The following is a 27,753-nucleotide window of genomic DNA, read 5'->3' on the forward strand; positions in this document are numbered from 1 at the left end:
CCCAGCCACTCATGCACCCCTTCCCCCTTGGGACAGGAAGGAGAACTTCTAAAGGGTTGTTTTACAATAGAATAGTTTTTGGAAAAGCTGAGTGGGAAAATATTTTACTGCGTTTCATTACCAGACTGAAGTCCTGGCTTTTCCTCAGATGACACTGTGCTCCTCCAGGAGATGGGCAGGTGAGCACTCTCACCAGCTGCCCTGCTCATCCAGGTGAAATGTTGTACCTGCCAACAGGTATGCTCCAGTAGACCTTTATTTTCAATCTATAAACTTATAAATTACCACAGTTACATCTACAGGAAATTTTTGCAATTTTATGGCTGGGAAATAGATACAGTAAAAGTTCCCGCAAGGCCAGCGTGGTGGGGCTTACTGCTCTCCAGGACAGTAGCCTTAACACCATGAGCTTCCTGTGAGAGGCTATCAACCTGAAATAATCTCGTCTTGGTAGATTTGTCCATTATTTCCATTCCCCCTCCACCACACCCTGTTTTAAACATTCACCCAGCCTGTGAAGTGTGCTGGTTAATGACGACCAATATATCTGAAGGCCTTCTGCTATGAAAAGATATGAAAATAAATTACAGAATCATTTCCAACCTTTTCCTTACTTAGTTCTAGTGCTTTCCAGGAACAAGTCTAATATTACAAGCACAGATATTACAGATTCTGAGATATTAAACGTAATACTTCAGCATTTGTTCTTTGGAGATTCTAGGGGACAGCTTCACATTACTTCTTAAAATCTTAAAGGAGAAAGTAGAGGTAACTTGTGAATGGGCATGAAGGCAATGCAATTTCTTAGCCATTCTCACAAATTAAAACAACTTTAGGATTGCAGACTTTTGTTTCTAGTTTTTGGATTTCAACCATGACCTTCCAGCAGATGTTCACACCCAAAGCAATGAAGTTCCTAATCAACTCATCTAAATAGTTTTATTTGCCAAGTCCTTCTACATATCTGAGCTGTGCATTCCACAGACAGTCCTGCCATAATATTTCTAATCTACAAAGTGTATTTTTGTATTCTCTACTTGGTACATCTACCTGATCTTGGGAAAGTATTACTCATAGAACCATAGAATGATTTGGGCTGGAAGGGACCTCAAAACCCATCCAGTGCCACCCCCTGCCCTGGGCAGGGCCACCTTCCACTAGCCCAGGTTGCCCAAAGCCCCGTTCAACCTGGCCTTGAACCCTTCCAGGGAGGGGGCAGCCACAGCTTCTCTGGGCAACCTGTGCCAGGGCCTCACCACCCTCACAAGGAAGAATTTCCTCCTTATAGCTAATCTAATCTTACATCAGACACAGATTTGTATAAAAGTGAACTTTAGAGGAAGGCTGCATGACTTTTTTCCATAAATATTATTAAAGCAAAGCATACTACACATTGAAGGAAAAGGACCTTCGCTCACTGTTCTCTTAAGTATGAGATATTGTCAACCCCTGAAGAATACAGAAGTGGTAACTGGCATAATATGGCAAGTATGCTAATTATCACAGAAGCACAGAATTGTTTAGGTTGGAAAAGACTTTTAAGATCATCAAGTCCCCAAGAGTCTTTTAAATCCCTCCAAGGACAGTGACTCACCACTTCCCTGGACAGCCTGTTCCAATGCTTGACAACCCTTTCGGTGAAAAAGTTTTTCCTAATACCCAATCTAAACCTCCCCTAGCACAACTTGAGGACGTTTCCTCTCATCCACTTGTTACTGGGGAAAGGAGACCAACACCCACCTCACTACCTTCCTTTTTTCCCCACTCTCTTCCCATCCTATTTAATTTTTGTGCTTAGGTTACATTTCTCAAGTGTTTCTCTGGTTGGTTTTGTTTTAAATACAGAGTTGGGCTAAACTTGGTGGAGGCAAAAAACCCACCGTCTCCCACGCACTGGTAGAATTCAGTGTCTGTTTTGAAGCCTGCTTGGCTTCTGTGTGGCCCCTGACTGCCCTCTGGCACACGCCCCCGCCACCCTCACCCGCAGGCAGGAGGTGGCTGCTGAATGTGGAGGACATGCGCAAGTTTCCCCAGGAGCTGGCAGGCTCCGAGCTGAGGTAAAGGTGGGGAGGGGGCAGCCTGGCGCCTGTGCTCATCTCTGTTACGGGCTCCTCCACGTACTTTGGTGGGACCACGCTGCTGTCCCTCACGCAGGGAACTGCTGCCGCCTGCTCAGGCCTTGGCCTCGGCCGAGCCTGAGCCTGAGTCTGAGCCTGAACGAGTTCGAGGCCTTGGCCGAGCCTGAGCCTGATTCTGAGGCCCTAGCTGAGCCCGAGCCTGAGTTTGAGTTTGAGGCCTCGGCTAAACCCAAGCCCGAGCCGGAGCCCGATCCTGAGGCCTCGGCTGAGGCGGCTGCAGCGGCCCCGCCCTTCCCTCGCGCCGCGCAGGCAGCGCCTCCCCGCGCCCCGTGGGCGGGGCCCCCTGAGGGGCCTCGCGCCGCCACTGGCCGGCCGAGGCCCTCCCCGCGTCACGCGCCGGCGGCTGAGTGACAGCCCGGGCGAGCAATGGCGTGCCGCGGGCCGACGCCTCTCGCCGCGCGGCGGCGGGGCGGGACTTCCGCCGTGGCCGCCGAGCGGGCGGGTAGCGCCATGGAGTCGGCCTAGGGCGGCCCTCGGCTCCCCGCGCCGGGCCCTGCGCCGGGCCCGCAGGTGAGGGCTGCCGGGGCGGGGGGGCGCGGTCGCCGGGTCCCCTCGGGCCTCTGCCCTGCCGCCGGGTGCCCTGGCTTGGCGGCGGTTAAGGCGTCGCTGGGCCCGCCGCTCCGTTGCGCAGCGCTTATTCGCCTCCACCCGTGGAGCGGCGAGGCGGGGCCGCCCGCCCGTGCGGCTCAGGCGGGGCCTCGGCCGGGGCCTCGGCCGGCCCCGCGCTGTGCCGGGCTGCGGGCGGCCGCTGGCGCTTCCCTTCCCCGCAGAGCCTCGCCGCGGTCTGCGCGGGACTCCGCCTCGGCGGCGGGGAGGGACGGGACGGGGAGGAGCAGGAGGAGGAGGCGGCGGCTGGAGCGCTCTCCGGGCATCGCTTCCAGACCGGTGTAAAGCTGAGTCCTTGCTCAGGCGTTTCCCAGCTCTGCCTCGCGTGCGGTCCCTCTGAGGCTGCCTGCACCGACATACCGGTTATGCCTGGAAGATAATGAGTAGCATGGAGTCTGGCTGGCTGACAACCAAATTGCTAGTCAGAAGATGAAAACAAATTGAGAGGAGCAGCTCCTGCATTTTAGCCGGTCTGAACAACGACTTTCTTTGCGTCCATTCGTTTTCAGTCCTGTGGATAAGAGCTTAGATGGAGATTTGGGTCAGTAACGATACAGTGACATCAAAGTGCCAAAAGCCAGAGGCACTGGGGCTTTTGGGGATACGTGTGAAAATTATTGACGTTATCAGTGTAACTTTTGCTTATCCTTTGCTTGTGGAATTTTGGCAGGTGCAGCCCAGTCTACCAAAATATTTAGAATGTTGTCACTGAGTTTGTGGCAGGACAAAGTTTCTGTGTGTTCATACAATTTTTGTGATTGCTATAAGCATTGTAATCCTAATTAGCATTAAAATAGAATTTAAATTTGTTTAATCCAGATGTGTGAGTTAAGTTTTTTTTTTTTCACCAATGGGAGAGGAAAGAGCTGTTTTCTTGAGAAAGTTGAAGCATGAGCGTAACCATGTGTAAAAGGAGTTGCTTTGAGTTGTCCTCTGCTGTTGAAATACAGTTTGAGTTGATTGAGATAGAAACTTGTGAAAATTTGATATTTGTATGTATTTTGTGGAGCTTGGTTTGTGGATAGTTGCCAGAAGCTCTGAATGTTCTTACCTGTGTCCCAAGTCATATAATTTCTTCATGACATCTGTCTTAAATGTGTTCCCAAGTCTTGTTCACCTTGGCAAGTATGAAAATGGTTTTTTTGACAGGATGCAGGGACTGTATTCAGAAGAATGTTTTCCACTCGGGTTGCCTGTTCTGGTCTGGGAGTCAGTGTATTGGTGTTAAAAAGACTGCGTGTTTCATAACTCCTTATTTTTAATACAAACAATACCGTTGAGGTGTTAAGAGGTGGACAAGTTCTTAGTGTCCAGTGCTGCAGAGAGATGTATCTATTGTGTATTGTCAGCTCTTGTATCAAGCTTATTTAGCTGCCCTTGTCTTCAAGTAAGAAGGGACATTCTGCTCTCCTCTTCCTTCAAAAGTGTAGTCAGGAGTGTGTTTTCTGTTGTACATACAACAGTACTCCTGCTGCCTTCTCTTCATGGGCCTTGTCTGATGTATCCCAGATTAGTGTATTTACTTCGTGCTTGTCTTGCTGCTCAGAGATGCTGTGATACTGCACACCCCACGTTTTCCCCTCCTGACTTCTGACCTGGTGATCCTGTTCAGTCCTGTGACAGAGGGATGTAGCTCCTCAGGCTTAGTTTGTTTTGTGAGTTCTAGGATGTGAAGCGGGAAGAAAAAAAACTACTCTTGAAACACCCAAAGTTACTCAAGGAGAACTTTGTCTGTAGACACTGGAAAATCAGGTGTAAAGTGCTGAAGATTAATGCAGGGTCAAGTTTAACTTCTTTTGTGTGGTTTACAGTATAGTCTTTAATTACATACGCCTGTACTTCTGTGTGCTGTAAGCTGCCTCCTTCAGTTAAGAGGGTAGTCTACAAATGAGCAACAGAGTTTCAGGAATTGTAAGGCCCTTTGCTTGCATTTGAGGCAATAGCTCTTGGGCCCCGAAGAATCTGTATGTATGGAGCTGTTTGAAGAGAAGACTGCACTTGTATGTACATGTTCTTTGCAAGGACAGCTTTAGTTCTGGTATTTTCTAACCTTGCTCAATACTATTTTAGTGCTTTCTCTGTGTTGTAAGGTGTGTGCTGAATTTACTGTATTGGTTAAATACTGTGATAGCTTCAAGTGTATTGTTGCTTCTGTCATAGTAAAAATGATTGTATTTTTTGAACAAATGTTCTTTATCTGTCCTGTTTCACTGACATCCTCTTTGTTAGGGCAGGCTGATGAGAGAAACTGGTAAATCTTAATTTAGAAATAAAAATTCATGTATTTCATAATTCATTACAGGTTCCTGTGACTGTAACTTCTGTTCCGCTAACCAGTTGAAAGTTTCACAAAACGTCATATGTCTGAATGACCAAGTCAGAATCATGAGAACTGTTTTTGACAATATCAGCTGTTTACTCCCATTAGTAGTAATGAATTTTAATTATCTTCATGTTAGTGTCAGTTTAAATCAAATCTAACTCACCAGTAATAGCTTTAATTAATGTTGATGACCTCATATCGTGGGACAATGCTTTCTGCTTAAAAAAACCCCACAAAGGATGGGACAGTAAGACAGGAGTTCTTAGGTTTGCTTCTGAAAGAGAATGTAGTTGTCTTGGCTGTGATTTCTTAAGTCAGCAAAGTTACAATTGTCAGAATTAAATATCGACAGTCAAGTGAAAACAAATCCACATGGCACCATTCAAATAAGAAGCCTCAATTTGGAGGTTTTCAACAATCATACAAATAATTTGGATGATGTAATTGAGTGAAGTACTTTTAATTCCTCCAACGGAAGAAGTTAGAGAAGATCCAGATGTTCTGATAACGATATTATTAAGCACATACTGTCTACTTTTAGAACTTGTCCCTAAATTAACTATTATAGCAATATTGAGTCCAGTGTACTGGCTCTTGTTTTGTTACCACTAGTTTAATTTTACATCATTTCAAGTAATTTCTTACTGTGAGACAAGAAGAGTCACTGGAGAGACTTAGTCATCCATCTGTGGACCAAGCAATTCTTTTAAATTCAGCAAGGAATTGGTTAGATTTTGTGCTGAATGTAGCGCATAGTTGTTGCTTGTTTTGTAAGCTGAAGTAGGATGTGTGCTGGATCCCATGTTTTTTGTTGAATGTGTTGGAATTTTGAATGTTGGATTTTTTAGCTTGATCACACATTTAGGTGTGAGTTTTTGTAAGGAGAATAAGGAATGTATTTTGTACTTCTGTGTTCTTAGGAGATTGCTTGCACATAATCATGTTCAGCTAAGCCTGAGAGGAACCTGAAGTTCCTCTGTAGATGGCTCATCGTTGTCTGTCTTAAGACTGGATCATGACTGTAGCAACAAAAGAAATTGCCAGATGTAACTTGTCAGTGGAGAACAGAGGTCCTGGTCTTTGACATTAGGTTGTGTTTTTGCAGCCAAAGGCATTTAGAAAGGAGAGCTCAGGGGGAGGTTCCTCCTGGCTGCTTCTCACTAACAGTGACAGCCACTGTTCCGTGGGGCTGTTCCTGAGGCCAGAGAGCTGGGAGTTAGTGGTGATCAGGCTGTACACTCCTCTCTTGCTGTACACTCCTCTCTTGCTGTACACTCCTCTCTTGCTGTACACTCCTCTCTTGCTGTACACTCCTCTCTTGCTGTACACTCCTCTCTTGCTGTACACTCCTCTCTTGCTGTACACTCCTCTCTTGCTGTACACTCCTCTCTTGCTGTACACTCCTCTCTTGCTGTACACTCCTCTCTTGCTGTACACTCCTCTCTTGCTGTACACTCCTCTCTTGCTGTACACTCCTCTCTTGCTGTACACTCCTCTCTTGCTGTACACTCCTCTCTTGCTGTACACTCCTCTCTTGCTGTACACTCCTCTCTTGCTGTACACTCCTCTCTTGCTGTACACTCCTCTCTTGCTGTACACTCCTCTCTTGCTGTACACTCCTCTCTTGCTGTACACTCCTCTCTTGCTGTACACTCCTCTCTTGCTGTACACTCCTCTCTTGCTGTACACTCCTCTCTTGCTGTACACTCCTCTCTTGCTGTACACTCCTCTCTTGCTGTACACTCCTCTCTTGCTGTACACTCCTCTCTTGCTGTACACTCCTCTCTTGCTGTACACTCCTCTCTTGCTGTACACTCCTCTCTTGCTGTACACTCCTCTCTTGCTGTACACTCCTCTCTTGCTGTACACTCCTCTCTTGCTGTACACTCCTCTCTTGCTGTACACTCCTCTCTTGCTGTACACTCCTCTCTTGCTGTACACTCCTCTCTTGCTGTACACTCCTCTCTTGCTGTACACTCCTCTCTTGCTGTACACTCCTCTCTTGCTGTACACTCCTCTCTTGCTGTACACTCCTCTCTTGCTGTACACTCCTCTCTTGCTGTACACTCCTCTCTTGCTGTACACTCCTCTCTTGCTGTACACTCCTCTCTTGCTGTACACTCCTCTCTTGCTGTACACTCCTCTCTTGCTGTACACTCCTCTCTTGCTGTACACTCCTCTCTTGCTGTACACTCCTCTCTTGCTGTACACTCCTCTCTTGCTGTACACTCCTCTCTTGCTGTACACTCCTCTCTTGCTGTACACTCCTCTCTTGCTGTACACTCCTCTCTTGCTGTACACTCCTCTCTTGCTGTACACTCCTCTCTTGCTGTACACTCCTCTCTTGCTGTACACTCCTCTCTTGCTGTACACTGCGCTAAAATGTGTTGCCTCACTCAGTAGTTTTGTTTGGAATAAACTTTCTGTGTGAAAGAGTTCTCTGTCATTCTTTTTTAAGACCATGTCCAGCAGAGGAGGAGTCTGTTGTCCAGGTGGGTCATAATGCAGAATCTCACGAGTTGGTCCCCTCTACGCGTGTGCTTGTAGCTGTCCCACCGGGCTTGGGTGGTGCAGTCAGATTGTGAGAGCGTCGCAACCGTAGGTGTTGTTGCTCAGGTTCTGTAGATGGAAGTTGCTGCTATTAAATGATCTAGACTATTACATAGTTAAAATGCATGCTTTTAAAATGCAAATTTAGAAAACCTCTCCAATGTCAGTATGCTTCTAAAGGCTTATAATATGCTTCTATAGATTAAGTGTGTTTTTTGTAATTCATACAGAGTATTGATGCAGAACATGTGATACTAGCACTTTAAAATTGTACATTGATACAGAGTTCTGTTTTAATAAAATAAAGTTGATAGAGTATGACATCTAGGGAAAAGAAAGTGAAAGGGTAAAGTCAGTAAACAGGTAGAGAAAACAAATAATGGTTTAATTTTTTTATAGAGGGAGAGGGCAGGGGTGGGAGGGAGGTGTGACGGTAACGCATCCTGTATTTGGGAACATCGTACAGGGCAGAGGCCTCTCATTGTAGCTCGTGAGAGATGGGGGAGAAGATAGATGGGCCAGGGTTCTTATCCGGCTCCATGTCTTTCCTCTCTGGAGGTCTCTACCCCTTAGCCAGCTAACTAGTCCTTTAGCTAGTAGAATTTTTACCTTCCTAAGAGTGTGTATTATGTAATTGCCTCGTTTGTATTGGAAGCCGAGAGACCCGTGTTGGATCAAATGCCCGTGGGCACATGGTATTGAGCATTTTAGACTAAAGCTTTGCAGAGACACCATTTCTTACGACATTAAACGTGCTATTTCATGAACGTTGCATATTTGCATTGTGCTGTTCATGTGTTTGTGGATTGTGAGAGTATAAATCCGAGGGCCCTGTAAGTGTGGAGGAAGTTGGTCTTTCACAGACACTCGGTAAATTCTGTGGTCCTAAGGAACAACCTTTTATCAGTCGTGGAAATGACATTTCAACCTGCATCATGTTTGTTGTCTGGATTGGGACTCTTACTGGTTCCAGAAGAATAATTATTTGGAAGAGAGAACTGGAAAGTAATCTGTAACCCGTTTCTAAACTGAGCAGTACTGTGGATTATTATCTTAATTGCTAGCTTCCATCTCTGCTGAAAAGAATTGAAATGTTCAAAATTTAAATATTATGTCTTTAACAATTGTGTTGTATTTGATAGGCCAAATTTTGTGATTTCAAGATACGTATGATTGTAAAATTGGCTAGTTTTTGGTATGAGAGATTACAGAGTGAAATCTGTTGCCAGTTAATGCATGTGTTAAATTGGCGAGGGAGTTCAAAGTTCTGTTCATGAAAATGTTTGTTTTGTTTGGGGTTTTTTGCGGTTGGGTTTTTTTTTAGTGTTGGGGGGTGTGTTTTGGGTTTTTTTGTTTGTTAGGGTTAATTTGAGGGTAACATACTCTTAATGACTTCAGTAAGGGTGTAGGTATCATTGTTCATACAAGGAGAGCGTGCAGGCCCTTATTTTTGTTTTTTATACATTTTAAGCAAAATCTCTGCGTCGTAAAGGAAAAATATAAAAATGTTTGTTTTCCTTCCTCCTAATCCCTCTCCTCAGTCTCTTTTTTGCTTTGGTTAATGATAAATCAGCAGTTTTAAAAAACAGTTTCTGTTAGAAAACATGCTCCTCTATTTCCAGACACAAGCTGTTGCTTTTTGCTGAAGGTTTTGATAAAAATTTATTAACAAAGCAGAACTAGCTTCCTTGTAATGTCATGAGCTTGTGAAAGGCATGCAAGCGTACTTCACAGAGTACTTGTGTTCCTTTTTTTAGATGTCTCAAAAACGTGCTGAGTTTAAAGGAGACAAAATCTGCTGTCCAGACCGTGAGACACATTTGAGCATTTATGAATTTCACTGAAGTCTAGTTTGTATTAGTTACCTGTTGGTATTGCACTGGTTTTGCAAGTGTGTATTTTGAATAAATGCTTTTAGTAGAATTATACCAGGTACATGAGGAATTTTGCTGATTTGGATTTATGCTAAAAGGGAAGATTAAAATTAAGAATGTCCGAGGATGATTAATCCCATGTTGAATGTACACTCCCGTATACCGCTTGCATTGCTGGGTGTTGCCTAAAGCTTTCTGAAGTGCTGCTACTATAATTTGTTTTATGCATGCCTGCCCACCCATGGAGGTTACATGCTCTTAGCAAAAGGGACTTTTATCTCTAAAATAATCATATAAATTAAAGATTACTTCTTTCTCAAAAGTAAACATAGAATAACATTTTTGCATACTTCTTAGAAGGAAAGTGTTAACTGACCAACAGAGCCCAGTAAAATGACAGAGGAAAATATTTGCTATATGCCTTGACTCTCTTGTTTTTGTTTTTTTTGTTGCAGGTATTAAATAAAATATGCTGTTGTCAATAGGAATGCTGATGTTGTCTGCCACTCAGATATACACTATTCTGACTGTTCAGTTATTTGCTTTCCTGAATCTTTTACCTGTGGAGGCAGATATTTTAGCAGTAAGTATAAGAATATTTTTCTACATAGGTGAAATCTCTATAAAATTGAATCTTCTTTTAAACTATTCTATTAGTGAATCAGTTAGTACAATAAATGTTACAGCAGGTTGCTTGGAATGGAATTGCCTTAACAGTTTAGTTCAATTTAAAAAAAAAATAATACGTTTTCAAATGAGCTTACAGATGATGTCTGCTCAGATACCAAGACAGTGAAAGCACTTAATTCCTTTAGTCACTTAAAAAGTTCCAATCTGGCCAGACACCCTATAGCATGTTATAAACCTGTTAAGAATTCCATGTTTTTTTGGTTTAGACAGCAATTTAAGTTTTGGTGATGGATGCCATTTTGTAGGGTAACTGTATATAAATAAATAATCTTCTATGGCTAGACAATCTCTGCTATCGTTAAGAATAGTATTTTTTGGGTGTGTAGAATGATCAGGCTAATAAACAGAATAATGAACATAGGGTCAGTGTTAAAAGTTGTTGCTGGGCTACTTATTACCAGTTCTATATATCATGTAGTTTTATGGAGGAAGTTTTATGTGTCTTTGTAGGATAGAGCTTTAGCCACTGAAATAATTAAACCTAAGTACTGTGGTCTCTATATTCTCTGCTAGTTACAGTGATAGCCGGGGAAGTTGTTAGTATCATATCAATTAATTTGGGAGAACAGTGAAAAATCCTTAAAGCTAAATGTTGAAAATACTTAAAAGTTTGTGATAATATGGGGTTGATGAATACTGAATTATGTTACCTGGATCTTCGGGTTGTTACTATTCTATTATTTTTTGTAGATAAAAATTTTAAGAAACAATGCAGATAATTTCTTTATTATGGAACTGACATCACCATTCTGTTGTGAAATTTATACTGTAAATCTGATTGCCCTTCCCTTTCCTCTTTCACCAAGCCTGTGCTTCCTCTTTTCATAAAAACCCTAATTTTCATTCTTGCTACTTCCTCCCTCAGAAAAGATACTTTAAAAACAAAACAAAAACCCCCACCACCACCAAAAAAAAATTTAAAAAAGGCATGTTGGAAGTTTACTTTTATTTCTTTTATTTAGTTTCCATGTGCAGTATTCTAAACTAATCCCATTGAAAAATGAAGTGTCTTTTATTCTTGGATATTTGGAAGTTACAGATCTATTCTGAGAATATCTTTGAAGTAGGAAATGAAGAGATGAACTGGACACTTACAGCCGGTGGAATGCTGCAGAGGTCCTTAGAAGAAGAGGGAATGTTTGTGCACTGTGTCACATGGCGTGGAAGGCATACAGATAGCTTAGTCTTGAGAGACTTCCTGGTTTAATGATTGCCTGTTTGGGGAGCAAAATTCCAGCTGAAGTTTTGGGTTCACCAATGAAAGAAATTCTTTTTTTCCATACTGATTTAGGTGTATTTTTATGCTTTTGTGTTCTCACATAGTTGCAGCTTCAAGTGAATGATTGTTTGTATGAAGTAGTTAGGTGTATATGAAGCACAATTGTTTATTTTTTAAATAAGGGATAAAAATAAATAGGTTTGTGTCTGACCCCTAGCTTAAGCTGGGGCTTGCTAAGTGATTCAAGGGAAAGCTTACAGTAGCACGAGCTCAGGAAGGACATTCTGAAAGGGGGAAGGTGAGTGAGTGGTGAGGATGGAGGAGAGCAGTGTGCTGGCCTAGAGCTGTGCTTTGCGGTGGTAGGGTGGGAGATCAGGAGATTGATTGAAGCACACAGAGCAAAAATGCTTCCTTCAAATTTAGCTCCATTCCTACCTTTTTCCCCTCAATTTTCATAAAGTCTGTGGGAAGGAAGCTCCTTTGAAAGAGTTAAGATAAATCATGGTAGTGTTTGTCTTTGAACTGTAGTTGGAGTTCCCCCTCTGAGTCTGGCTGTTGGGCGCTGTCCCTCTGAAATAAACACAGTCCTTACTTGGCTGTTCTGTGTGACAACTGCATGACACAATGAGTAGACAAGTATTTCTGAGTCACAGGACTATTTGATAAAATTTGCCAACTGATGTGCATTCAAGTCAGTTACTGTACAATTCACAACTTCTGCAGGAAACTAACTTTTTTACTTCTAATGAAAAAAATTTTAGCGTATGTACAACTTGCACTTTTTACTGCATGGATTCTGCATTGGTTAAGCATATCACTTGATAGAGCTACAGAAGATGAACAAGGGAAGGGGAGACAAAGCTTCCACAGATTTAAGATCTTTACAGTATTCCTCTGTTTTGAAATGAAAGCTTATAGTTAGTGTAAAACAAAACTGTAGAGGTAGTTTTCAGCTACTAACCTAAATAGATAGCAGGGAATTGAGAGGGGATAACATATGGAGACTATTCTTTGCCTACAATAAACCACCTGTTAAAAGCTGTTCTTCCCCGTGCACAAGTGAATTCAAAGCAAAAAAACCCTCACACCCAAAACCCCAGCTCTTCAGATTTTTGCTGCTTTGGGTGGTTTATAGTTTCTCTTCTGCAAATATGATGATATTTGAATTGCAGACAGTAGAAAGAAAGATTTAATGTACAGATAATTTAACAAAAGATCTGTTACTTTATTGTTTTGACAACTAGATAAGAAAAGAATGATGTTGCCATGTGAGTGGAGGACAAGTGGAAGAAGCAATTTTGTGATTTCATTGGTGTCGTCACAAGAGGTCCTACATCTGATAAATACTTTAATCTAAAAATATGCAGTGTTGTTTATTTCTGTTTACACTTGTTATCTACTTCTCTCTTGTTGCAAACCTGAATTTTCTTTAAATTTATTTCTCTTAGTATAACCTTGAAAATGGAACTCAGACCTTTGATGATCTACCTGCTAGATTTGGCTACAGACTCCCAGCAGAAGGCTTGAAGGTAAAAAAAAATACGTATATATATATATACACACATACATCCTGAATATATGTGTAGAGAGAATACTGTATCTACTGAACACTTCTTCTGTAAGCTAAAAAAGGTGAAAGTTGAATGAATATAGTGCTGAGGCAAAAAATACAGAACTGATTCATCTACTGCTCAAACAAAACAAATGTACAAAGGGTCTGATATGAACTGTTGCCTGTGAATAGGAGATTCCTTTCCTAAGAAGAGAATTTTGGTAATTTGACCCTTTGTATGTAAGAGAGAATTTGCTGAACATTTCTAACAAATAAATTCAAAATAGCTGAATGACAGGAATCTAAGAAAGTAAGTTTGGTAGACCATTGTTTTCTCCAAAGTTGGTGGCAATACTGACGTACGATGTCAGTTACCTTGCACTGCTATCAGTGGATGCCAGATAGAATTTTGTCTTGATTTATTTTTTAAAAGAAAATATTTGGAGGATATATTGTCTCTGTAGGGTCGTATATTGGCAAGCCCTTTCACACTGAAGTGTGGGAAGGCGAGGGATTATCTTCCTTGCATGTGGGTCACACTGAGTGCTGTGTAAAGGAATTGTGGCTCATTCTCTTGGGAAAGTACAAGAACTGCTGTCAATTTGCTTCCCTCCTTGCATTTCTTCAGCAGCTGAATGGAGAAGCTCAGGGGCTGCAGCTCAGCCTTAGCCCCGCGTGCTGTGCCACAGAGCTGGTGCAGTGTGGCAGGGGAGGGATCATCCACCCTCTTCTTATGTTTTCCTTTCAATCACAATCCGCACTCTGTGGCAGATGAGAAGTTCCCCATTCTCCCAGTGCTTCTCTCGGGCACTAATGCTATTTTATTTTATTCTGTCATTAAGTGGGGAGAATGCAGATAGCACATACACACATTTTTGTTAGTTATCTGTCATAGTGTCTTATACTCCAAATAAAATCATATTGGGATAGAAATGCTGTGACATGACTTGAAAACTGGTCATAGGATTATTAACAGAAGGCATTAATAAGTCATAATATATTGACATAGCAGAAAAAGTACATGTGACTTAAAATTTTCTAAATTTTGTTGATCCAGTTTTCTTTGATATATAAGAACTAAACCCCATGTAAACATTAAATTGTAAAATGCAGCTAGTGCTAGAGAAGACAGAAGTAAGGTGTAAGGATTTGCAAATGTTAATGGAAGTGGAAAGGGAAGAATCCTATTGCCCTAGTATGCAAAATGATGAACGTGCAAAAAATGTCAGGTGGCTATAACCGTGGGAAGACTTGTAGGACTTTACCATTATTTTGCGCTAGACTAGAAGTTCTGAAGACCTGGTGTCTTCTGAAATACAGCAGCAAGCCTGTTCTGTACAGCGGGACAATCTCTGTTCCGTGTGTTAGCGTGGTTAACGCACTAGGAGTGTAGTATGGGGTGCAGATGAACTGAAAGAAATTAATAGAAGGGAAACGACGCCCAAGGTGAAATGGAAAGGACTATGAAGAAGGGTAAATGAATGCAGCTTCCATAGGCAACGATGAGAAGGCACGTTCTACCTTTTCTGACTTCTGCTATGGTAGTTAGCTCTCCATAGGTTCTGGTGGCAGTAGTCAGTAACTGGTATAAAGACAAACTCACTTTTATCTGTGTAAAATAAGATAGAGGAAGTAAAAAATAAGTCAGTACCAGTTGTAAACTGGTGTCATAGTCCTGCTGCTTAGAAAAGTGTTTAGAAGCTAGATGAATATCCGGTTCCGTTACAGTCTTTGCATCCTCTGAGGTAAGTTAGTTGCTGAGGTTATGTAGGTGATGTTTGTTCTCAAGTGCTGGCGTGCTGTGTTGAGTTCAAGGGCAGTGGGCATGCTGCATTCTTCTCTGCCTGATGGCAGTGACATGAACCATTTACTTTCTCTAAGATCACATTCTTGCAGTCAGTGTCAGTAAGTTTGTTCATTTGAGATGAAATTTGTTTTCTGTTCCTCTCCTGTACTTGAAATGCTCATCTACAAGAAAGGCAATTTAGTTTAGCCATCTAAACAGTTTAGTACTTGTGTGAAGTTCAGGTTTCATTACCTTTTTTGTTGTTGTGGAAGTGGCTATGTGGAGTCATTCTTGTGGCAGTAACTCGTTTGGCTGTCACTTTGAACCGTGTATGAGTAAGTATTTATGACTGAGATGTTTTTGTTTTGTATAATAATTCTGAGCTGGAAACATAATTTAGGCAGACCCCCTTCCAAGTTCTGGTGAAGGGGAGTTGCTATCATTTACACACCTGCGGAGACCGTGAATAGCACAGGAGGGCAGAGCTGCGCTCCTGCTGTTCTGTCTGCAGCCTGTATGGCCCCAAAACCTGGCTCTGCGGTGTGGGTCACGTTGCAGTGCTTGTGAGCAAACAATATTCAAACCCGAAGCCGATGTGAAGGTACAAGGTTGGGTCGCTCTTTGACTGCTTCGTGTCCTTTTAATCCCAACAGGGATAAATTGCTAAGAAATCCTCTGCAAATGAAACCTCAAGAAGACTTCATTTTCGTGCCCCCTGGGTTTTGTTGTGGGGAGAAGTGGTGTTAGAGCTGTCTAGTAGTTTACTGACTCGATTGAGAAACAGAGGGTGATTAAGTGATTTGCCCAAGTAGTGAGCCAATTTAATAAATCAAAAATAGATATAAGGAGCTTTGATTCTAACCTTTTTAACTGGTAGGCAGCTCTGTGTCTTAACTAAGGTGGATGTTGTCACCTGTGTAGAAATAATGAGTTTTAGTCCTGAATGTAATACTAAAACTTCTTGTTTGAATTAAAATTTTAATTATTTTGAGAAAAATGTTATTATATTGGTAGGAATAGGATGAAAATGGTACACTTTTTTCAGTGCTTATGATTAAGATTTGTTAATATGCAAGTTATAAACCACAGTCTATCGGATTCTATAATAACTGGTGCCAAAGCATGAATGTAGGTGCCTTATTTTTTGGCTTGTGTGCTCTAGTCATAAAGTGGTCAGTCATTTGTGCCTGTGTCCTTAGAAGAACAGGTCCTCAATTAAAGGTGTTCAGGAACGTGTGGTAGCTTTAAGAAAAATCCAGTCTAGTCATAGTTAGCCTTTGGTTTTGCTGTACGTGTTTCTTGACCTGTAACATGGTGATGTGTGATTTGTGTAAAACTTCTGTTGAATACAGTTGGTTTCAGACATACCACTCTAGTTAAAAATGCTTTGCATGAAACTCCATGATGTAAGTAGTGTTTGCTGTATGAATCAGGAACCTTGGGGACCTAAATTTGGCTGTCAGCAAATCAGTGCAGAACTTTCAGTGGATATTGCTTTTAATTGTTATAGACTGTGTAATGTTGTGCCTGTCACCACAAACGTGGCAAAGAATAGATTGCTGGTGCAGCTTCTCTGCCAAAAGGGATATTATCATTACAAAAATATATTCCTTAAACCAAAATTGCTTTCTCTGTAGTTTAAACTTTATTAATAACATATATTTATGGATAAAAGGTAAGATTACACATAAAAAGTACATTTTAACTGACTTTATATATATATAAACTGACATATAGTGAGACTGACCATTTATATGTACATTTATATATGATTATATATGATTATTATGATTTTCTACACAGGTGATGATGTCTCTCTATATGTCTAAAGCTGTCAGTGAAAACTGAGAGTTTAAAAGATCTATCTAGAACTGTAGCAATAATTTCTTGAGCCCACAGCAGTGTAGCTTCTCATGACTTTTATTTGCATAAAACAAATTACTTACATTCTTATTTTCTGGCAATTCACTCCTCTTTATCTGTATGATAATTGCTTTAGCTTTGAGACTGATTTCAACAAGTGTGAATCTTGTAGGAATATTCTTATGTCAAATGATAGTCCATTGCATTAGCAACCAAAAGCCTCTATCATGCCTTGACCTTACTGCACAAACACCTCACAGAGAAAGTAATTTTTCTGCAGAGATGTGTTTTGGTTGAAGGGTAGACAAAGCCTCCTCTAGCTGTACAGTCTGGATTTTTCTGTATCTTGGTAATCTAAATCTGCTGTGAAGAGACTGATGGAGGGGAATCTAATTAATATCAATCTAATAATTAATTAACTAATAATATCAATCTAATTAATAAAGAAGCTCCTTTTCAGGTGATGTAGAGATTTGACCAAGGAAGCGAGCATGTTCTGGTACAGGAGAAGGGGCAGGTCTGCTCTCCCGAGAGCTAGAACAGTCTGGTGCAGTTCGGGTGATTCTCCTCTGGCATTTGCCTTGGGCAGATTTCTGTATCAGCCGTGTTCACGGGGTGTTTACTGTAGCGGGGGGGAAGTTCAAGGGAGTAGTCAACCCTGAAGTTACACTGCGGTGGAGAGGGACAGGTGTCAGCATGTTCCGTATCCAGGTGAGCGTGTTTCCTCTGAGAGAAGCTGTAGACTTTTTCAGATGTTAAACCATGAGGGTAGGAGAGTTTCTACTCCAGACACTTTCAGTGGTGGAGTACTAACTCAGTCACCTAAAAACAATCCAAAGATTGCTTCAAGGTTGGTATTGCCGGAATTTCCTATTTCTGTGAATCTTTCATCTGTAGCAGATGTGACGATCTTTGGTCTTTGCTTACCACAGTAAACCAGCTATTTTTCATGCTAGTTCAGTGTTGATTTCACACACTGTTCTTCGGGTTCCCCATTTAACTGCCAAGTACTATATTTGTGGTAGTGCTTCCTAGCCTATTATACTTCAGTTTTCTTGATTAGTCTCCATATGTCTTAGGATAATAGTTCCACAATATTAATGTAGCATATGCAGTCCTCTTTATGCTGAATTATACTGCAACTTCCGAGTTATGAACTTCAGATGATGTAATTGGAAAAACTATTTTCTTTCTAGTTCTTTACAGACATAAAGATTCTGATGAATCGAAATAAATAGGGATGTAGCAGAAATCTTACTATGATACAGGACTGAGTTGATAATAAGAATTTATTTAGCTGTTATATGAAAATGTAGTTTTCTGTCCTTATACTTGTCTGCCAACTAAGACAAATTAAGCTCTAGTTTCTGTTCCTGTTGTAGGGATTCCTGATAAATTCAAAACCAGAAAATGCATGTGAGCCTATAGCCCCACCTCCGCTGAAAGACAACTCATCCGGTGCTTTTATTGTGTTAATTCGAAGGCTTGAGTGCAACTTTGATATCAAGGTAAGATTTTTTTTAAAATTATTTTTTCCTCTTAAAGAACGTGCTGGTGCTTCAGAAAAGTATCTATAGCTAACAGCAGGATAGATACTGATGTGATGGGAAGGGAGAATTTTATTGTCTACAGGCAGATAAAGCAGTATTGTGATATGGTTTAGTTTAAGATACCTGTTTGTGAGCCAGCTTATATGGCAAATAAGGATGATGGATGCTGCAGTTTTACAATAAAAACATTCAGTAGCAGTATCAGCTTTTCTTGGCAGTTAGACTCTTTGCTGCTAGGGGTCACAGGGGAGATTAGGGAGTGGAGGTAACTTAAAAGCACCCAAAATCTGCAAGCCACTTTCCTGATTTGTTTTTGCTTTTAATAGCTGGATCATCTTCTTGTGGCTCACACTGAGAGCAATCTTGTGGCTCACACCCCATGAGCAATAGTAGTGTCACAGCTCGTTGGTGGGGAGAGGAGACAGTGCACTGCCGGGTAAAAACAGGCAGGAGTGGCAGGATGGGAATGATTTTAGACAGGTACAACAGCTAGATATTATGAAATATTTATATTAGAAAAATTTTGACCTGCAGCTGTAGTATTCTCTGTGTTAATTTAAAACCACAAAATTAGAATTATTTGTCTAGAATATATGGTTTTCTTGAAAATGACCCTGATATACGGGGCACCAAACAATGTCTTAAAGAAAACAGGACTCTTCAATTTGTTGTTGACTTTCATGATCTACAAGGAGATCCAACCATATTTGCTGCTATGTGGTGGTGTGGTTAAACATGTAAATTCTACCCAGACTGTAGATGCCAGCTGTAGGAGCAGCCTCACTGCTCATGTTGTATCTACCTTCACATCAGACTCAGGAATGTCACGTATTTTGTACTGTGAATCCTGTCACCGTGTGTGTATGTGGCTTAGTGGGAAAAGGAAGGGCAGATGCTACTTGTCTTTTTCATGTTCTCTTTGCCTGTCTAGTTGCCCCTAAATTGATGGGACAGCGTTACTGCTGAAGACACTGTTACAGGACAGAATTTTTCTAGTGGAATACATTTTTAATCAGAAATACAGCAAATGCTTGTTTGCTGATAACAACTTGTTTTGTTGAAGAAGTCAGTATTATGACTTCTCAGCATTTTTACTCTGTTGCTAAACCAGAAAAATCACATCTCTCTTGCTGTTCACAGAATTCTGAGATTCTGAGAACCTTTGGAAAGCTGCTCAGCTAAGGGCAAGAGTTAAGCAAGGGGAAGACGTGCAGAATTGTTTTTCCACGTAGCTATCAACTTTGTAGGTGTGAGGTCTCGTATTTTAATTTTACACATCTTGATTTGTCACACACAGTCAGTGAGTGTTCCTTGCAGAAAATGGAAGATTTGTGCATTACCATTGAGGGATTTCCATGGTCAGTTCTTTAAGGTTTAAGTCACACTAGCTCTGTATGTAAGCAGTTTTTGATTATGTTTTATTTCATGTAATACCCATGGAAAAGTGGATTCCCACACATTTCTTTAGTAGAAGGTGGAAAGTGGATCAGAAGTTCCAAGGCAAGCATGGGTATCTCTGTACTCGCTGGCCAGCGAATTCACTTTTACATTATGTGTTAATATTACTGCAATACTGAGTTATATAATTTCCTACATGCTACAGCATTTTGCCCTGAAGTTTCTGCCAGGAAGTGGCATGTGCACTGAGATGTGAGTTAGATTACATATCGGCTAATTGTCTGACAGGATGCAGATTTTAACAAAGTGGAGTTTATCTGAAAGTCTTATCTCTCCTGTTTTACATTGAAATCTGCAAATACAGGTGCACAGCTGTTTCTTGGTATGAATCTTTACTAGGTCAGAAACCATCTCCTCTGCCCTTCCATCTCTCTTAGCATCTAGTGACTTCTTACAGGAAAATTTGTCACAGTAGGAGAAGGGTAAAGGCTGGAAGCAAGAGGAAGCAGTTTGGAGCCTTTTGGAATGTGTCTTCTCAGTTGTTGTAACAGATTTTTACTGCTGTTTGTGTTGGTGACCAGTGTAGAAAGGGACTTGTCAAGAGAAGGTGGTGCTGTGCTTTCAACTCCTGCTTGATTACAAAACTTCTTTCTCAAGCCTGCGTTTAGGGTCTGATCATCTGTGACTCTGAAAGACGTTGTTCGCATCATGTAGGAAGCACCTCATTTTCTGCCTACATAAAAGGCTTGTTTGGCAAAATAAGCATCATGTAAAATTGTGCTACATGTGGAAAATTATTAGAGTGGTCTGGGATTATATGTAGTTGAAGTAGATGGTACCTCGCTATATTAAAAATGCCTCTTCAGGCACAGAAACCAGCAAATACATCATTACACATTACATCATTTTATGTCTGCACTATGGATATTCTCTGTAGTGATGTAATACTAGCCAAACTCACAATCCTGCATTTCTGTTTACATCTGAAACGGATTTTGGTTTTTTTAGTACTAGGATATCTCAAAGTGTCTGCATTTTTCCAATAACGTTGTTCTGCTGTTGGGGATATAGTTGTTAGAAATATGGGGAGAGAATCTGAGCTGGTGGCACACTTGGGCACGTAACTGAGGAAAGGGTTGGTTGCTGTTTTCTGGTAGTGGAAAGTTACTATGCAGTAAGAAATCCCTTCCTGAAGCTGTACCATCCTGCTTAGATATATCTTAAAAACAGGTCAGTGCTTCAGTTTTGGTGCTCAATTAATGTTTTTGTCTTTGAGGCCCTGGGTAGGAAGGGTGAAGTTGTAACTTCACAATATAATTGAACGGGCAGTTGCTTCTGCTTTTTGCAGCTCTGTGGTGTCCTGAAGCCTGTGCTCATTCGTGGCAGCATGTGCAGAAGGTGCCTGGCTGCGACTGTGTTCATGTGACTCTTCACCTGAGTGACCCTGTGTCAGTCAAATGTCTTGTAGGCATATTTATGTGTGGCTTTACACGAACACCATCATTTTGTAATCCAATAATTAAACAAAGGGCCTATGTTATAAGTAAGTGCGAAAGTGTGTAGGGAACTAAAACATTTCCTTAAGTAATATAAATTATTTATTACCTGTCCTGGAGGACATATTTCAATGTCTAATGGCCAGTTAAGAAACACCTATTCAGGACATGATGTTAAAGAAATAAAACAAGAAACAGAAAACCCAAATACTAGATAGAAAATGTCACTAATAACTGTAGCACATTTCTGTGGATATGAAGATTAAGAACCTGTGTTAACTAGGGAGCTTTAAAGCTCAGATCCCTCCATGAACTTTTGTATTCTTCATTACTGTTTCTCTCTTGAGAAATGCAGAGTGTGCATATGTATATATACATATATATTTTCCCTTTCCTGAGTCTGAGGGTAGAGATCTTGAAAAAGAGCACCAGAGTTTTCCCCTGGGTTTTTCAGATAGTAGTCTGCTGTAAACGAGAGCTGGTGGTGCTGTGTTGGTGGCTTGGTGTAGGACAGGGTTCCGTAAGATTTGTTAGTGTGTATGTTTGTGCTCATGGTGCTGTAGTTGGTGTTTGTTGACTGATTAATAAAGCTGTTGCGATGCTGTAATATCCAAAATGCTGCTACTGTTTTCCAGTTTCAAAGGTATTCAAAGCTGTGATCTTTTGTTCAGTAGTACTTAATGGTTGGTTGTTTGCCTGTTACGTAAATATGTATTTGCATTACAGTCTCCTTAAATAAATGCATCTAAGTGGAAATAAAAGCTGTCACTGTGTCCCATGCTAGCTCAGTTCAGAGCAAGTCTGTCCAGCTGTAGTCAAGCTTATTGTGTAGTTTTGAACAGGAGTTGAACACAGGGTGAAACCCGAATGTTCCTCAAGGTTCTCTAGTGTTTTTTGCATCTTGTGATGAGTTTCTATGCTGTTGTGGAGGCATTAGAAGCAATATCTAAGATGAATAGTTGTAAGTTAGTTACGTTTGTGTTGGGGATAGTCACTGCAGCAAATGCCATTTACATGGACCTTAGGCTTCCCTTGTAGTGACAAAAAAGCCAGTATATATCAAAAGTGTAACTGGTACAAAATATAGTTTTGTACCCATATTTATAATTTTGTACTTTTCCATGTGAAAGCTTCTGATACTCGGGCTGTCAAGTAAGGCATTTCCACATCTCAAGGCACAGAAAAGATACTTGTGTGACTTCGAGAGCTATCAAGTGGTAATTTCTAGTTTACCGAAGTAAATCAGTGCCTTTGTTTTCAATTATGATTAAATATTATCTTTATCTACCCATAGAAAGTATTTAATCTTGTTTTTAATATATATAAAAACTGTCTGTCTGAAGATAATATTAAATTATTTTTCCAGAAAAATAACGTAATTACATAAGACTAATTATATTATTTTATTTTGAAAGGTGGCACTTGTTTTATATGTGCAGACAATCATAGAATCACAGAACGATTTGGGTGGGAAGGGATCTCAAAGCCCATCCAGTCCCACCGCCTGCCCCAGGCAGGGCCACCTTCCACTAGCCCAGGTTGCCCAAAGCCCCGTCCAGCCTGCCCTTGAACCCTTCCAGGGAGGGGGCAGCCACAGCTTCTCTGGGCAACCTGTGCCAGGGCCTCACCCCTCTCACAGGGGAGAATTTCTTCCTTAGATCTCATCTAAATCTCCCCTCTGTCAGTTTAAAACCGTTCCCCCTCGTCCTATCCCTACTCCCCTGATCAAGAGTCCCTCCCCCCTTTCCTGTAGCCCCTTTCAGTCCTGGGAGGCTGCTCTAAGGTCTCCCTGGAGCCTTCTCTTCTCCAGCTGAACCCCCCCAACTCTCTCAGCCTGTCCTCACAGGGGAGGTGCTCCAGCCCCCCGAGCATCTTCGTGGCCTCCTCTGGATGCACTAATGATGTTGCTCTAATATCTATAACTTCCTGAAAGTGTACCTTGTCTTAGGACAGACAGGTTACTGTATTTTGAAGCAGTAGTCTTTCTAATAAGTATTTTGTATGGTTTGCAGGTTTTAAATGCACAGAGAGCTGGATACAAGGCAGCTATAGTTCACAATGTTGATTCTGATGACCTCATAAGCATGGGATCCAACGACAGTAAGTACAGGTATCACTTCTTCTCTCCTGTTTGAAAATCATTTCACCCATTAGAGTGTATAGTATTAAAATCAGGATAAAGTATTATGATGAACTTTCTCTTAAAAAATAAAATCAAAGCAAAACCCAAAAACCCAAAGCAACCCCCCCAAAAAAATCCCAAAACTATCACCACCACCAAAAACCCCCAGAAAAAAACCACCCCAACCAGAAATCCTCCTGCTTTTAATGTTTTAAAATGGGAGATGTTTATATAAGAACATAGATGTATATTTGTGTATTATTTGTGGCTTTAAGTTTGTACGTTCTCTGAGTGTTTCTTCTGTTTTTCCTTTAAATTTTAGTTCAACTGTTTTGGGTTAAATGGTTAAATTTATAAGATAGATATATAAGATTATAAGATATATGACTGATGTGGAAAATAGCTGATGTGTTGTTAATTAAGTAGAAATATAGGAAAAGTGAAAAACTACTCTTGGAAGGAAATCAAACTTTAAAATATGACTTTTTAGTGTTAGTGGCTGCATTTTGTCACATTGCTGTGTACATTTTTCTGTTCCTTTGGACAAGTGGATTCTAATTTCATATGAATACATATTACATGTACATATTTTCAGTTTTTCAGTTGGAAAAAGACTGTTTAGAGACCAGTGTGCCATTTTCTGATTGATTCTGATGCTAGCTGTTCGGATTTTAACCTTTCATGGGGTGAATATGTTCAGAACCTCTTGTAATCTAGTCAAAATCATGGTTTTTGTTTCATGGTATGTGTTTTTTGTCTATAGTGCTGTTATGACTTTGTGGCATTTCTTTATTTTGTCCAGTTTTTGAGCTTGCTCAGTATGGAAAAAGAACCTAAATGAGAACAAAAAAAGTCTTTCCAAATGGAAATACCATTGAGTAAACTAGGAAATGAACTTCCAGCAAATGAAGTGGCAGCTGAGTAGCCCAGAAAGCTATGTGAAAGTGGTTTTAATGAATTCCCAACCCATGTGAATCTTATTTTCAGGTTTCACTGAGAAATCAAAATGCAGAACAAGTTCACAACAAATGCAGGCTCGGGTAGCGCAAGGTGACATTAAGCCATGTATGCTTTGGCCTAGGGGAACCGGGATGCTTTGATACTGGCTAAACTCAAGATACTTTGACCCTTACATGGGAAGCATAAGTCAGAGGTGCAAATCAGTATAAAGTGAAACTGAGGAGAAGGTTTTCTAGAAAATGGACTTTGTCTTTCAATAACTTTTTCATTTGTGCTGCATTTTTTTGAGCTTGTTATTGCTTTCACTAGCAAGCAGAAAAGGGGGAGACAGTTCCGTCCAGTTTCTTGAGACTGAAATAAAGGTGTGGGATTTGTTCATTCTCTTCCTTTTTCTTTTTGACCTTTTCTAGCCACAGCTGTTTCCAGTGCGTTCATTTATGTTTAGGATGAAAAGGAGGGAAGAAAGATTTATTAAATTTACAGTACCAGATCACAAAATCATATAAATTGCCAGAAATTCTGGAATCAATGGAGCTGTGTGACTTTATCAAGTCTCTGTGTAAGAATGATGTTCTGGTTAAGCTAACTCTGATCATGCATCCTTTTTTGTCAAATTAGATTGGTTTTATGCTCCCTTTAAATATTCCATTAAGAATTTTTATTTCTCTACCTGCAATGAAGTCCCTAAATATTTGGTAGGAAAACCAATACCGCTTCTTATATGACATAAAGATTCAGCATGCATGCATGTCAGTCTATATGTCATTACATTACAGTATGTCTTCATGTTCTGATGGTCTCATAATGTTCAAGTCTTATGTCTTAAGAGTGCCCATAGAGTGTTCACATAATAACAGTTTTATTTTCCTGCTTTTTTTGTACAGTTGAGGTTTTAAAGAAGATTGACATTCCTTCTGTCTTTATTGGTGAGACATCAGCTAATTCTCTTAAAGAAGAATTTACTTACGAGAAGGGGTGAGTTACCTCACATGCAGCTGTGTTATTGCTTGCATTAAGTCATTGCCTCTTTTTAATATTTATGGATTTAAAATAGGATGTTGTGATGACAGAGGCTGTAGGTATTCCAGGTGAAACCTTGTGCCTGAGAGCAATGGGCAGAAAGCATTTTAAAAATGAATACAAATTGCTTTTCTGCAAGAGGGTTACCATATATTTATTAAACGTTACTCCTTGCATGTTCATATAGCATCAGACATATGAGTTTAGCTAATGATCTGGGAATCACAGAAATATTTGTGAGAGTATGTGTGTTTCAGATCTAAGGGTGTGTTTTTTTTACAATATATGTCAGTTCCCATTGAAATTGGGTCCTGGTCTTTAAAAAAAAAAAAAATCATCCTTTAGTTCTAGAACAAGTCTGAGAACTTCCTATGCTAGGTGAATCAGCAGGATGCATTTAAGATGTTTCTAACAAGGTACATGATTAGGTTTGCACTGCTTCTGTGCTGCCTGTAAGTTTAAAACTTTAAAAAGAAAACCATTGTGAGAACAAGATGGTTAAAATGCGTACCTTGAATAGGATGGAAAAGGAGGTGTATTTCCTGTTATTCATCTAATGATCTTGTTTCTTCAGGTCTCTCTAATGTCCCTTCACTAAATTAATCAGAACTAGACTGTGTCATTCTTAAGTAGATACCTTGCTGATGAAACTACTTTATGTCAAGTGTGGCTCCACATGAGTAGTGGTTGTAGAACTACTAACACCTTTATAGGTTGTACCTTCTCTGGTGCTTCTGACTGCTTGTGCCAACAGAATAATAATGGGATTCTACTTCCTTAAGTATCAGTAAATACTAATATTCAGATATGTAGTTGCCAGCATCCATACCAGGTTCCCTAGGAAGATTTATTGCCTCTCCAGAGGACAAAGGGTGCAGCCTGTCATGCTTCATGATTTGAAACTAAACCTCCTGTATAAGCCCAAATGCTTCAGTAAATGATGATTTCACAGTATCTTTTGATGGTCATGTTATATGTTTCTCATTCTGCTACCAAAGCACCTATGAGGTTGTTTTCCTGGTTGCTTTAGATTTGTTGATGACTGAAGTCAGTAAGTAGTTTAATGCCTAAAATGTTCTAAGAAACATTGTTTTATCTTTTTATTTAATTGGCTTTACATTATGTAGATAACACCTGAATTTTCTATGTTGTTGTACACATAGGTATTCCTTTTAGTGTGTCTAGTGATAGCCTTTTAGTGTGTCTAGTGATAGCCTTTTAGTGTGTCTAGTGATAGCCTTTTATTTTAATGTTTTTTTTCATTGTATTTATCTTTAATTCATTGGTCATTAAATTCTAACCTATTTAGCAAGCGTTATCTTTTTGTCCTCACAGTGGCCATGTTGTGTTAATCCCAGAGTTCAGTCTTCCTTTGGAGTATTACTTAATCCCTTTTCTAATAATAGTGGGGATCTGTCTTATTCTCATCGTCATATTTATGGTAAGTTCCTTCTTTTAATAACCTTTTTTCTTTCAGACATGATCACAGAACCGTCACTTACTGAAGTGACATGAAGGCGTACAGTAATGGAGCAGTGGAAGCCTTGTGTACTGTACACACCTGCACCATGCTTACCTGTAATCCCTTATTTTCTCAGTACAATAAACAGGTGCAGAGTTTTGGCAAAGGGATGTCAGGAGCCCTCAGGATTTCTACCTGGCATATAACTACTTACAGAGAATTGTCCTCACTGCTACCCTTCCGCTGCACAAACGCTTTTTTTTCTCCATAAAGGATGACACTGAGAGTATGTCCCACCTCACCAAACTCATACTGCTTAATTAATGTTAGTCCCACTGTTCCACAGTGAGGTCTTGCTAGTTTTTACTGCAGGTACAGTAATCGGTCAGCAAGCTCAGAACCTCTTACAGTAGATAGCATATCATGACTAGGAATGACTATATCAATTCCTAATCATTGATATAATGACTTCAGTGCTGTCATCTTCAAGTCAAGAAGTGAACTAAGCTACAGGCTAATTTGCACCAATTGCTTCACCAAGGAGTTAGAGTTATGTAACAAACACAAGACTAAGCCCTCTGAAAGGCCACCTCTCCTTGGAACTGCAGATGCTTCCCTCACTATGAAAACAGCAGTTTTCTGCATCAGAAGTGGTGTTCCAAATGTTATAGGAGTGAGCTAAAAAATTTGTAAAGTGTTTGTCTTTAGGGCATAAGTGAGTTCTTTTAGCGGAAACCATAGGATCACAGAATGGTTTGGATCAGAAGGGACCTTTAAAAATCATCTCGTCCACCCCGTCTGCCCCCTGCCATCAACAGGGATGTCGTTCACTGGATCAGGTTGCCCAAAGCCCCGTCCAACCTGGCCTTGAACCCTTCCAGTGATGAGGCACCCACAGCTTCTCTGGGCAACCTGTGCTGGAGTGTCACCACCCACATCATAAAAACTTTCTTCATTATATCCAACCTAAACATACTGTCTTTCAGAGATACTGATTCTTTTAAATTTCCCTTTTAAGAGCTGGATCTTTTTGTATCAGCATGCTGATACTCTGAATTACACAATTTTTTACTTAATGTGAGAATTTGAGAGTTCCAGATTCCAGATAAAGTATATAGGCAAGAACCATCTGTACAATCCAAAA

General features: G+C 40.5%; 1 protein-coding gene across 2 annotated transcripts in view; it reads left to right on the top strand.

The window, feature by feature from the left end:
* Positions 1 to 2,519: 2,519 nt before the first annotated feature.
* The window catches only part of RNF13 (ring finger protein 13), a 42,205-nt gene continuing 16,971 nt past the window's right edge, over positions 2,520 to 27,753 (top strand). The window contains exons 1-7 of one of the 2 annotated variants that reach the window (XM_074878328.1): positions 2,520 to 2,648; positions 9,947 to 10,074; positions 12,849 to 12,929; positions 17,984 to 18,109; positions 23,058 to 23,145; positions 25,012 to 25,102; positions 26,483 to 26,588. In XM_074878328.1, coding sequence (XP_074734429.1) covers positions 9,961 to 10,074; positions 12,849 to 12,929; positions 17,984 to 18,109; positions 23,058 to 23,145; positions 25,012 to 25,102; positions 26,483 to 26,588 — 606 coding nt within the window. In that variant the 5' untranslated portion in view covers positions 2,520 to 2,648; positions 9,947 to 9,960. Of the gene's footprint in view, positions 2,649 to 2,690; positions 3,286 to 9,946; positions 10,075 to 12,848; positions 12,930 to 17,983; positions 18,110 to 23,057; positions 23,146 to 25,011; positions 25,103 to 26,482; positions 26,589 to 27,753 lie in introns of those variants that run through there. The other variant, XM_074878329.1, reaches the window with a different exon arrangement.

Source organism: Strix uralensis, chromosome 9, assembly GCF_047716275.1.
Source record: "Strix uralensis isolate ZFMK-TIS-50842 chromosome 9, bStrUra1, whole genome shotgun sequence".
Classification (NCBI taxonomy): Eukaryota; Metazoa; Chordata; class Aves; order Strigiformes; family Strigidae; genus Strix; species Strix uralensis.